This window comes from Malus domestica, chromosome 03 (genome assembly GCF_042453785.1).
Source record: "Malus domestica chromosome 03, GDT2T_hap1".
NCBI lineage: Eukaryota > Viridiplantae > Streptophyta > Magnoliopsida > Rosales > Rosaceae > Malus > Malus domestica.
This window is the reverse complement of record NC_091663.1, coordinates 1926501-1939439: the sequence shown is the minus strand read 5'-3', so window position 1 is coordinate 1939439 and position 12939 is coordinate 1926501. Positions and strand designations below refer to the sequence as shown.

Below are 12939 nucleotides of genomic sequence, written 5' to 3'. Positions count from 1 at the left end.
AAGATAATTTGAATTAGTGGCGACAAATAGGCACGATATCATAGATAACTGACCTAACGCATATCTGTATTATGAAAGTTTTTCTATTATAAATAAGATAATTTGAATTAGATGCGACAAAGCGGCACGGTACTCTAGAAAATTAGTCTAACGTCTCTATTATTTAACTTGCTCGATATTTTTTATTGTTGGAAACTTGTTCCATGTTCAAAAAGTATAATTGTGATTTTGTTCGGCTTGTTAGATAACTTACTTATTATCAACTGAACAAATAAATTATAAACAATTTAATCAAGGAAATATAATACGAAGTGAACCTTATAATATTTGCCTTCAATCCTAAATCCTAATCATATAGATATATGGTGTCAATCAAGTTTTGCATTGGTGAAAATAGGTTATCATACGTCCTATATACCGGGAAGAAAAGAAAAGTTGTGTTTCCTTGGTAAAATCGGAGGTTGGTGTGTAGTAGAGTGATTAATACTGTGTAAGTGCATGTTTCGGTCTAATGTTCAGAATGCATTACAGTACGTTATATGTTATTACATAAGTAGATAAATTTGTTTTATTCTCTTTATTAAATGTCAATTTACATGTTTAATGACATATATTGATGTGTTTCAGACACACTGAAAATCTCTTTTGTTTTTGGGACTTTCTTAATACCGAAGGAAAAGAGCTTTGGACTTTGGAGGTTGACAACTTTATTCCAAGAGCAACCAAAACATTGAAAACAAATATGCTTTTCTTTTTCTTTTTTTGTTCTTTTTTTTTTATCAGAAAATATGCTCTCTCTTTTTTTTTTTCATTTCGGTGAAAGAAAACAAGTAAACTTGGAAACATGGACAAAATTTGTACTTGATAAGTGGTGACATTTGGAGGGTTATCGTGTCGGGCTTTGTTGAATGATGACCAATTACAGACAGAAGGGGATGAATTTGAGTATATACGTATAGATGAGATATGGTAAAGAGATTATTTCAAAAGTATAATTTTGTATGAACTCTATGTCGCCGCATGTTTTTTGCACAATATTTTATAATGTTAGCTTGAAAATTAACGTTAAATTGTGAGGTGACAGAGAATCCGTGGAAAGTGCCACTTTGAGAGAGTTCCCCATTAACATTTCTCATGTATAGGTTACAAAAATATTGACACTACTAATGAATTACTGCTGCAAGTGGTGATGGATTTAGTGGTAAAGATTTTATCTTTCAATCCACTGTGTTTCAAGTTCGAACTGTTTTCTCTATGTTGTATATCAGTGTAAAATATCACTTAATGAATTACAAAGTTTTTATCAAAGGACAAGGAAACTAAACACAAGATGGCAGATTAAGAATAGGTGTCGTACCACTTAATTGTGAGTTTATTTTCATGGGAAATTACGCAATGATAGAAATACATTAACAAAAATAGTTGGTTGGCCTTAAAAGAATTTATGTATAGTTTTTCACAACCAAAGCACAAGTTTCTTTTTAACTTTGAGGAAAGACATTCCCAAAACATCTTTTCCCCTTCGTCATAGGAAATATTTTTGCTCACTATCCTCAAGTAATGGTGATACTCATCACTCTATTTAATATTGTTAGATGAGTTTAAATTTCGAGACTTCTATAACAGATAGATACAAATCTCAAAATTTAAACTCACACGATAATAATAAATAAAATAGTGAGCAAAAATACACCGTTCATCACAATGAAAAAAGTGAGAACAGAAAAGGGTAATGTCATTAAAGTAGGTTATTCCTATCATATATAGTATATTAACCTCAAAACCTTCGCTGTGGACTTGCTTAAGCACTGCCTTGTTCTTGCCTTACTTGTATCCGTAATGGAATACAGCAATGTTATTTTGACATACAGAATCGATTCATTTGTTGACACAACTTTTAATAGGGCAACTTGTAAGTCTTACTTAGATCATGTGTCAATAAATAAAATGGGCCCAAACATGTTTTAACTTTTTTTTTCATACAATATCACGTGATTAATTTGAAATATCGTCATTTTAACATCTTCAGTTTATGTAAACCTCTCTCTTGTGCTCGCTCGGTACCTTGTTCCAATTTGCTATCAACTTTCAATTTGATTTTCAGCTTCCCAATTTTAAAAATTGGGTCACTTTACACCAAATTGTTGAATTTATTTTTTTACTAGTCACCCCTTTTTTTTTATAACTCACAGTATAACAAGATAATAAACAAATTTGGCAAAAGGTCATGTTTTTAAAGATGGATAATACTTCTCTCATTCTCTATTTCGAGGAAAATCCTTCTTTTTCTAACGTAACATCATTTTATCATACAAATATTATAATTGGAACTGTTTTGTTCTATTTATCATCAGTCAACGATAATCAACAATAATTCGTTTTATCTTAGACCGTTTAGTCATTCATATAAATAAAAAATTTGATGGGTCACCATGAGCATTCTACTTGTTACTATAATTGTCAATATATTCGACACATACAAGTAACTAAATTGTCTCTATAAATTTAGTGAATTTTTTTATAGATAATTTTTAGAAGATGACAAAAAATGTGACTATGACGTGTTCTATAAATAAAATATGGTAGTGTTATTCACACATCAATTTCACTTCTCACACCCCTTTCAATTTTTAATCGTCAAATCGAATGAATTGAAAAAGATGAATGACTAAAATCAACAAATATGCGTGAGTTGTAAAAATAAATGTTAGGGTAGCATTTTCCTAAGATATTAGGGGAAGAACTACAGAGTATGGGGAGTAGAGGGGCGGAAGTGGAACTAAATTAAGTTTATTTTTTATTTCGAACAAATCAAATTTTATCCAGTTGCTTTACCGGAGTGGAAAACAGGGAGTTGCGACTCAGCAGACAGCACCAACCAACCATGGCGCTCGTACTCTCTCTCCGCCTGCTTCTCCCTGCAGACACCAACAGACCTTCTTCTTCTTCTTCTTCCCCCAAGTCACTCAAGTTTGATAAGAGAACAAAAACATCCGTCTCTACTCCTAGAAAAGGTGAAACTTTCTGTTTGTTTCCCTAGAAAATGTTCAGAAAAGAAAATTTTTGGATAATCATATGAGATTCTGGTTCAGACGACAGGGCCTACATTTGTCGAGCTTCGTTGGCATTACAAAATTTGCAGTCTTTGTTGAAAGAAACAGTTTGGGAGTGTGTAATTTTAGCAGGAATCTGAATTTTCTTCCAATTTTACTGTCACTACAAAAAGTTGTAATCTTTATTGGTAAATTAGTGACAAAACAGTTTGGGACTGTGTAAGTTTGGTCGCTGAAAAAGTTGTAATCTTTGTTGGAAAATTAGTGAACTCATGTGTTGGGAGCGTGTAAATTTAGTTGGGAGTGTGAATTTGGTTCCAAATTGATGCTGGAGTGAGTTACTTGTTACTGTCACAGTGTCACTAAAAGTTGTGTGATTCTGTAGGTAGTTTCAATCCCTCACACAAAATCCAGAAGGTGAATTTGGAGGTTTCTCCTCACAGAGCTGGTAAGTTTGGATTATGATGTTTGCTTTATGTGCATTAATGGCTGGTTTTACTTTTACTGTGATTAAATTTTCACACAAGAGGAAGAAAGGAGCTGCATTTTCTTGTAAATGTTAATTCGTAGTGTGGGTTGTTTTTGCTTGCTCAGTTTCGGCGGTGAGATTGATGAGAATAGAGATGGGAGGTGCTTTTGCTGATCTTCTCAATGAGAAAGGGAAAGGTTCTGGTGAAAATGAGATGGGATATGTTGGAAGAACTCTTGGGTTTCGTACACGGGATTTAGAGGATCGTGATCTTAGATTGGTTATCTCTCTCTTCCTAGTTCCTACTGTCTTGTTTGTTGGAAGTTATCTTGGACTGAATTCTTAGCTGAATATTTCTCTCTTTTGTGTTGGCATTTTCTATTAATTTCAACTTTATAGGTCACTGATATTGTTGGCGGCACTATCCGTTGGAAGAGATATCTTGATCATTTGATAAGTTCACTGTGCAATGATGGAAACACATTTGCTAGGATGGAACCACTTCTTTTACAGGTATTTTACTCTCACATGTTTATTACATGCTATTTTGCACCTGCCCCAATTTAACTTTCAACCGTTAAGTCCCATTCTTTTATTTAAATATCTAGTATCTCTTGCACCTGCCGCAATGCGTTGGAAGACATATCCTATGTAGGTTCATTGGAATGTCTTTCAGTTATGTGGATAGTTTGATGCAATTCAATGATGGATGGACGTATTTGCAATTACATCAATGGTTAGAACTGAAGCAATAGGAATTGCAATTAATTATCTAGTTACTTTAAATGGTTGGAAATTGTGACTGTGACTTTACTTTCCTTGCGACCAAGTAGCTAAGTTTAGTGCTCTCAACCGGTGCAGATTCTTCGTATTGGTTTCTATGAGATTGTTAAGCTGGATATGCCACCATATGCTGTTGTAGATGAGGTAAATTTGTCTCTTTTTAATTTATCCTATTTTACCTCAACCATCTGTGGTAGCTGGAGAGTTTTCTAAAAGACTCGATCATCATCTCGATCTGACCTTTCTGATTTTGGCCTGCCAATGATGTAGTATTCATCACAACTAGGTTCAGATATTTTGGATGTTCAAAATTTTTTGTAGTAGTTTCCTATAAACATTTTCAACATTTTGTGTAATCGAGTTATTTTTCTAAATGCCATATTTGTTCCATAAACTGCAGAATGTGAGGCTTGCAAAAGTTGCCCTTAGACATGGTGCTGGAAACTTGGTTAATGCTATTCTCCGGAAGCTTGTTCTTCTCATGGTATGCCATTTTTTAATTTTTGTGGTATAATTATGCAATTATACTAAGGTATTCATCAAATGTTTTCAATTATGGGTTTGCAGGAAACCAACTCTCTTCCTCTACCCAAATTGGAGGGTGATGACCGCGCACAAGCACGTGCTCTTGCCACTTTGCATTCTCATCCTGTTGTAAGATTAGAATTGCTATGTTGTTCATACCTTTGTTCAATACTGGGATAGGATAATCTGGGACCACCATGGAGCTAAAAACATAAAGTTAACATCTATTGATTTGACGAACTATTGTCGATAATAGATGTTTTACCACCACAATCCACTCCTAAGCATTCAATACTGCTCAGTAGTTGTAGATTTCCGTGAAATTTTGACATTTCCACCTCTGGAGGAATCAAAACTTGAGTAACAAAATCTCGTATGCCTGGCCTTGATACTTTGTTTTCATCTTTGCCCCCTCCTTATTTACAGTAATTTCAATTTTCTAGTGGATGGTGAGGCGATGGACAAAACATCTTGGACAAGAAGAAGCAATTAGATTGATGACGTGGAATAACAGTGATCCTAGTTTCAGCTTAAGGTTTCTAGTGTCTTTCCTTTTTGTTATCCTTCTAGTATAGAACATGAAATATCTTGTTTACCTTTTTCTGGTGCTAATTTCAGGGCAAACAGTGGGAAAGGTGTTTCAAGAGCTGACCTTGTGACAAAGCTTAATGTCTTAAAGGTGCTGGATTATCCTTTTTCAGTTTTTAATTTGACAACGTCGAAATTCCTTGAAAATGTAGACTGACTATAATTTATGCTTGAAGCCTCTATAACCATATCTACTTGCTCAGTTTATTGATTTATTTTCTTGAACTTAGGTTCCGCATGAGCTCTCTTCGCATTTGAATGATTTTGTCCGTGTGAAAACAGGGTTGCAGGTATAAGTTAACCATGCAGTTCATTTCAACGAGCCCATTGTTTATGTATGGAGTACCATTCTATTTTTTCTATATTTTCTGCAGAAAATACTGGCTTGAGATGTCATTTTGTAGTTTTGAGTTTTTCTTAAAACAAATTAAAGTGCGAATATAGATGCCTTGTACAACTAGTTTTGTGAATATTCAATGTGGGATATTCTGTACTTTTTAGAGAACTGGAAAAGGTCCTTACCTACCTAAATTTTGTTGATTCAGTTGGTCATACAGGCCGGTCTATTGAAAGAAGGTTTATGTTCAGTTCAGGATGAAAGTGCAGGTCAATTCTTCTTGATTTTAGTTAGTATGATATCGTTTCTGTTTTTCATACATGTACCACATGCCTATCAGATGATTTTTTGTTATAGAATCACATTTGTCCACACTTTTTCATGTATGCCTCGAAAATTGAAACATTTTGCTAGAGCTTGATTCTTTTTTTCCTGTACTTAGCTTACAGAAATTCGATCTAGTTTTCCACTTTAATTTTAGACCTTTATTTTAGCATCTCCTCAAATTGTATAGTGCAATCTCATTACAGGTCTGGTAGTTTCAGTTGTAGATCCTCAACCAGGTGAAAGCATTATTGATTGTTGTGCTGCTCCTGGAGGAAAGACTCTTTACATGGCATCCCTTTTGAGTGGCCAAGGTATATGTTATCTCGGATAATATACTTGTGTAAGAATAGATAGAAGTCTTATCCTTGTACTGATAAATTGGACGAAATGATGATAATGTTAAGACCCTCTAGTCTTCCTTTATCATTGATTTTGTGAAACTATAGATAACCGGAGAGACTTACATTGGGTTTCAGGTATGGTATATGCAGTTGACATAAATGAAGGCCGGTTGAGAATCCTCAAAGAGACGGCCAAGTTGCACCAAGTAGATGGTGTGATCACCAATGTGCATTCGGATATCCGTACTTTTTCTGTAAGTCATCAACCCTGTACAACATTGTTATTCCGGACACAAAATTTCTTATGTGTTCATCATCATTTTCTCCAGGATAACAATAGTACGAAGTGTGATAAAGTTCTGTTGGATGCTCCATGTTCTGGACTGGGTGTTCTCTCGAAGGTGATTGTATAAGATGGCATGTATTGTGTTCATTTGATTTTAAAAAATTGTTTTGTTAGTTGATGCTACTTTTCTTTTTAACTTTTGAAGAGAGCCGACTTGCGTTGGAACAGGAAATTAGAGGATATGGAGCAGCTTAAAAGTTTGCAGGATGAGCTTCTCGATGCAGCCTCTCTGTAATACCAATACACCTCTCTCTCTCTCTCTCTTCAAGGAAAAAATAAATTCATTGGTCAACTGTATTTTCCTGTTAATTTTACTGCAAGTCTGAGCTTAACGTGCATTTACAGATTGGTCAAGCCTGGTGGTGTTTTGGTATACAGTACCTGCTCTATAGATCCTGAAGAGAATGAAGAGAGGATAGCTGCATTTCTTCTCAGGCATCCGGTAAAGAGTCTAAAGACTAACCTGAATTTTATTTAACGCTATATTCCATTTCGTTTTTCAGTACATGCTCTTTCGATGGTAAAGAACTGCTTAATAGTTTTCGCTTACCAGAAAGAACGGACTGTCTCATGTTTTTAAATTGCAAATGGGAACTGTTGAACTTACTGGCATATTATTTTTTGAGCTCCGGTCAACAAAATCCGGTGCTTGCACTTTACCAAGTAGGAAATAAATGTGCTGTTAAAATGTTAATATCACGTTCTTTAGAAAAAACGAAATCCAAAGTTCTGCAGGTCTTTAGCTCTACTTGGTGAAACTGTAGATCAGTGCGTGTGTGGTGTTATCTACAGAATTATAATTGTGTTCGTCTGCATCTATCTTATCTTTGATTTCGATATTATTTCTGGTCTTTCAGGAATTTCAAATAGATCCCATTGGCAGATACGTTCCACCTGAATTTGTAACAGAACAGGGTTTCTATTTCTCCAACCCTGTAAAGCATTCCCTCGATGGGGCATTCGCTGCTCGTTTAACTCAAGCTTTATAAATGTAAGTAGAGCATTCTTTTAGTTTTAATTGGCTAGTGCGTCTGGAAGTCCCCTCCAATGAAGCCAGCAACCGCGTAAATCTTTGCAGGTTCATTTGAGAGAATTTCTTCGGAGCTAGAAATCCTGCGAATTTAGTTCGAGTGTTGAAACAAGTTCTACATTTTTCGCGGGGTGCTGCGATTGGGAGGGTACAATTTTGTTTCAGTGGGAACTGAACTCGTCCGAAAGGTTATTTGCATGGCGGAAAACGTTCCGATATGCTTAAGAGAGAATGAAGTCATACAGAATGGTGATTGAAGAATGTTTATGCGAATCTAAACATTTGATGCATGACGTAAAACCGAGCGCAATAGCGTTCTAGGATTTATACCGTCGACTTCACTTAGTGGGATAAGTCTTGATTGTTGTTGTAAAAATTTGATGTATGTAAGGCGAGCATTTGAAATTGTTACATGCTTACCAAATTCGGAGAAGACAACTTTCTTGTAGTTATAACGTATAATAATAATTATTTATAATTCATCAAATTCCATTGTAAATGATGATTTGCTCTGAACTTAAAACAATAGGATTTTAACAAAACACAATGTTCGTGACATGTTTACTTATTTGTAATCGAAATTAAAATAAAGAATTCGCTTCTAGTTACAAACAAAAGTACACAAAATATACAATATTTTGAATGGAGGTGCGAAAAAAGAGAAAAATGGCGCGTAGAAATCATTTTCCGAGATGGAAGAAGAAACTTATAGCTTTCAAGTTGGGCTTACCCGACCCGATTCTATCAGGAAAGGATTATTGAAAACTTGCAGAAACGACGTCGTAAGCGATACCATTTCATCTTCTTCCTTGTGCCGAAAACTCACTCTCTGCATAAACCCCGAAGGCCGAAGGCTCAGGCAAATGCTCAGTCAATGAACACTCACCGGCCGGCGAGGGTGCTTTCACGTGCTATATCACGTGCCATATCCCACTCCTCCTCCTCCTCGTCATCATTACAACAGCAATCCTCCACCTTTCCTCTGAAAAACGTGACCAAATCGAACTTCGAGCCGGCTCTGGCCGACCTGCGCCGCCATGTTGCCGCCGCAGACTTCGTGGCCATCGATCTCGAGATGACCGGAATCACCAGCGCGCCGTGGCGCGACTCTCTGGAGTTCGACCGCGCCGACGTCTGCTACCTCAAGGTCAAGGACTCGGCCGAGAAGTTCGCCGTGCTTCAGTTCGGCGTTTGCCCCTTCCGATGGGACTCCTCCAAGCGCTCCTTCATTGCTCATCCGTACGTGCCTTTGCTTTTTTATTTCTGTTTTTAGTTTGTGTACTGTTTGGCTGCCTAGAAAGTTGAAGAAAGAAAATAACAGAAGTTAGGGATTGACATGATTTTCTTGCTAATGGGACATTGCAATTTGCTTTTGTTACACTTACGTGTTTGGTTGCTGAGAAATTTTGGATGAGAAGAAAATGTAAAGTTTGAGTCTTTTGCTTTGATCTTGGCATTTGGAATGAAAAGCTCTATTTCTGGATTTTTCTGATAAATGTAGGTAAAATTGAACTTTAAAAAAGAAAAATGAAGATTTGCTTTGCTTAAAATTGCTTACTTTCCCGGGTTTATAAGTAATATTATACATGTGTTTGTTGGCTAGGATAGTTTGAAGCTAATGCAAAGGCGCACAATTTCTGAGATTGAATAAGTTTGTGTAAATACGGCGTTTCGTTTTGAACTTTTTACATGGTTTTTATCGTGTAAAAATATGGGTGTGCTGACAGGCACAATTTCTACATTTTTCCTCGTCAAGAGCTTCCGCTTGCAGGCCCAGCATTTGAGTTTCTCTGCCAGACTACATCGATCGATTTCTTAGCTAAATACCAGTTTGATTTTAATGTCTGCATACATGAAGGTAGTGCATTTGTTTGATTGCTTTTTGAATTAATGGTTAAGATTTCGTAAATGGTGGGAATGTTACTTCATCTAGCTTTTTTATATGATGCTTTCAGTTGTAAAGTTAAACTGTTGTATTATCTCAGGAATATCTTATTTATCCAGAGAGCAGGAAAGTGAGGCGCTGAGACGTTTGAGTTTGGCATATGATGATGAGTTATTGGCTAGATGTTCAAACTTGAAGGAACATACGCACATGCCAGTGGTCAAGATGGCTGACACTCTCTTCGCTGAACGGATGAAGAACTCATTCACTGAATGGCGTGATCGTTTGTTAAGAAGTAGTAAGGGAGGATTCCAGTTTCAGGGAGACTCAAATGACTCCCAACAGTTACAAACCATTTTCTTCAAGATGCGTCCAGCTCTTAGTCTGAGGGGATTCACTTCTCATCAGCTTAGGTTGATTCAAATGGTAATTTTGGTTTTTTACATTTTGATCTTATACAATAAAATTCTTACTTACAACTGGTTAATTTTGGATTATGGTCAGACACGATCCTTACGTAGTCTTTGGTAATTGCGTCAAATAATCAAATTTAATCGATTCACCTTGGGTTTGCTGGTTCAAGGAAGTTTAACTTGAAACCTGGTTTCAATTTTTTTGTTCTTGTATTATGTTTTACTTTTATAATTATATGCTGATATGAAAATGAATGCATGCAGGTCATTACAAGGCATTTCCAAGATCTCTCTTATGTTCAGATAAATGGTGAAAAGTCCTGTCAACAGCAACTAGTTGTGCAGACAGAGTCCAAGGATGACAGAGAGTTACTTCTGGTAAGTACTTTGTTTCCTCCAGTATATATGATGTGAAATTTCCAAACGCTCAAATGTGAAAGTCTACTTGGTATGTTACTTTGTTATATGGTTTTGCAGTCTTTTAGTAATTAGAATTTTAGTTGATTTCGTTTGAAAAAATTTACTTCCTAAAGGTTAATAAACAAACAACAATGTTTATTATAATTTACTCTTAGGGCATAATTTTGCGTAATGCTGTAGGTGCATTAGGGAGAACAGAAATTTTCACAAAAGGATATCAATATATTTGTTATTGTGTGATGTTTATCTCTACCTCAGGAGGAATTAAAGTTTTTTGTATGAAATCATTTGTAGAAAGAGGTGAAGGATGAACATCGTAGGGAAGCAGAGGTGAAAGTTCAAGCGGCAGTTGGGTTTCGTCATGTTATTGACCTTCTTTCCTCAGAACAAAAGTTGATTGTTGGTCACAATTGCTTTCTTGGTACGAATATTGGTGTTAGTTTCATATAAAGGTCAATTTGATTTTATGACTAATATGTCTTCTTCTTGTCATGCAGATATTGCCCATGTATACAGCAAATTCCTGGGCCCTCTTCCTTCGACTGCTGAAGAATTTGTCTCAACTGTTAACAAGTACTTTCCACACGTCATTGACACCAAAGTACTATTGAACACGGATGATGTGCTCCAACAACGGATGAAGAAATCCCGAGCATCACTTTCATCAGCATTTGCCTTGTTATGCCCACAAATTGCTCTTGGGAAGAAAAGCACTGATTCGGAAGTCCAAATGTGTGTCAACGTTGAAGTTCAGGTGGATGATTTGAGGTTTGCTTCTTCCATTCCCTATCCGTAATGATATCTCGGTTGTGCTTTATTCATTTAATTGGTCCCAATGGTTTCTATTGTCACATTTCAAATGAAAAAAGGATATAGTGGAAACCCAACAGATGAAGGAGAACATTTCAATTAACTTTCATCAATGGCATAGGCCGTTTAGAGATCTGTCTGAATACAACTAGGCTAGCATGACATTTGTTGACCGGGGTTAATTACGCATGACCTTTAGATGCAACCAACTCTAGAAATCTGTTGGAGAACAAGTTCATAAAAGTTTGCCCTTTTGTTTCTATTTCTACTTGTCTTACGAGATGTATATACTTGTGCATACCATATGGATCTCTCTTATAGAAACTATTACATATGGAGAAAGATAATTTAAGTAATGTAACTAAAAATGTCTGTTTAATATACAAATGAAAGGAAAGGTGAAGGAATTAAGTTTTTTTCATATTAAGATTATATATTTGCAGGTCCTCCAACTGGAATTCTGGAGCCAAACATGAAGCGGGATATGATGCTTTTATGACAGGCTGCGTCTTTGCTCAGACATGCAGTCATCTCGGAATTGATTTTCAGGCCTGTTCGTCATCTGAAAAGTTGGCCCACAACGAGAAGCTCCAGAAGCAGATCAACCATCTATACCTCAGTTGGAGTAATGGAGACATTATTGATTTAACCACTGGTAAGAAGAATGCAATGTCTTCGGGGTCCAATAACCACAAAAAGAGGTACTTGCAGATTATGTCCGAGAACATTGCTTTAATCTGGGGATTCCCATCAAAACTCAAGGCACGAGACGTCAGGGAGTGCATTTCAAAAGTCTTTGGCCCAACCTCTGTTACGTCTGTCTTCCACTTGGATGAAACTGCGGTATTCGTTCAGTTTAGCAAGGAAACATTTGTCTCTGAATTTCTGGCTTTGAAGGAAACATTAGAGAGAAGTGATGGTCCAGTCTCAGTTTTGCATCCCCTCGCGGGACTTTTGGAAGGTGGAAGCGCCCGAGCTGCTAATTATGAAACTTACAAGGAAATCTGCAGTTCACCCAGCGCAAAAGGCTTTTTTGCTGATCAGGCTGAGGCAGTTGGTATTAAATGGAAAACTAAATTGGTTGAATCCAAGGAAGCATCAGAGACCCTAAAACGGGAGAGCTTCGATGAAAAAAGTGAAGTGAATCCTGCTTCAAAGACCGAAATTTTGAGAAGAAGTACCACAGACACTGCAGAAAATGATCCGTTCTGTGGGCGTCGCTCACAATACAAGATCATAGATACTTTAATTGCTTCTGAAGGCGATCGAATGAGAACTAATTAGTGCCCGGCTTTGGGGTTTTGCTGACATAGTGATTCAAACTAATTCATACAGGTTCTTCTTATTGAGACATTGGCTTGAAGCAATCTGTAGATTTTATTACACTGTTAGGAACCTAAGATTGGGAAGAAAATGGAATTGTATCAGAAAAGCCACAGGACCGAGCACAATGGCGTTCTAAGATTCATATAGCCGATCCCACTCAGTGACTTGGATTTTCCAAGTCTCCAACCGAGAAGTTTTCCTCACTCGGGAAATTAAGGGAACACTACCCCAACCTACATGCTCCACTCAGAAAGCTTCAACATACAAGCTTCAACAAAAGAAAATT

At 36.5% G+C, this 12939-nt stretch overlaps 2 protein-coding genes across 5 annotated transcripts; both read left to right on the top strand.

The window, feature by feature from the left end:
• Positions 1-2716: 2716 nt before the first annotated feature.
• Positions 2717-8286, top strand: LOC103427068 (uncharacterized). 2 transcript variants are annotated; one of them, XR_011579094.1, is made up of 18 exons: positions 2717-3014; positions 3439-3501; positions 3648-3802; positions 3922-4035; positions 4384-4449; positions 4706-4789; positions 4873-4959; positions 5274-5365; positions 5449-5509; positions 5649-5708; positions 5964-6024; positions 6286-6393; positions 6559-6677; positions 6753-6824; positions 6922-7000; positions 7115-7211; positions 7627-7760; positions 7848-8286. XR_011579094.1 is itself a non-coding variant. In XM_029099388.2 (18 exons), the coding sequence occupies exons 1-17, from the start codon at positions 2885-2887 to the stop codon at positions 7756-7758; spliced, it is 1587 nt and encodes a 528-aa protein (XP_028955221.2). In that variant the 5' UTR covers positions 2717-2884; the 3' UTR covers positions 7759-7760; positions 7848-8286. The 2 variants fall into 2 exon arrangements, 1 of the variants encoding a protein (XP_028955221.2); XM_029099388.2 differs by having other exon boundaries at positions 6915-7000.
• A 298-nt stretch (positions 8287-8584) lies between these two features.
• Positions 8585-12680, top strand: LOC103427058 (poly(A)-specific ribonuclease PARN-like). 3 transcript variants are annotated; one of them, XM_070818722.1, is made up of 7 exons: positions 8585-9038; positions 9527-9657; positions 9785-10110; positions 10362-10475; positions 10812-10938; positions 11015-11285; positions 11771-12680. In XM_070818722.1, exons 1-7 carry the CDS (start codon positions 8674-8676, stop codon positions 12609-12611), a joined length of 2175 nt encoding a protein of 724 aa, XP_070674823.1. In that variant the 5' UTR covers positions 8585-8673; the 3' UTR covers positions 12612-12680. The 3 variants fall into 3 exon arrangements, with proteins under 3 accessions (XP_070674823.1, XP_070674824.1, XP_070674825.1); XM_070818723.1 differs by having other exon boundaries at positions 8902-9038; positions 9556-9657; XM_070818724.1 differs by lacking the exon at positions 9527-9657 and having other exon boundaries at positions 8911-9038.
• Positions 12681-12939: the final 259 nt, after the last annotated feature.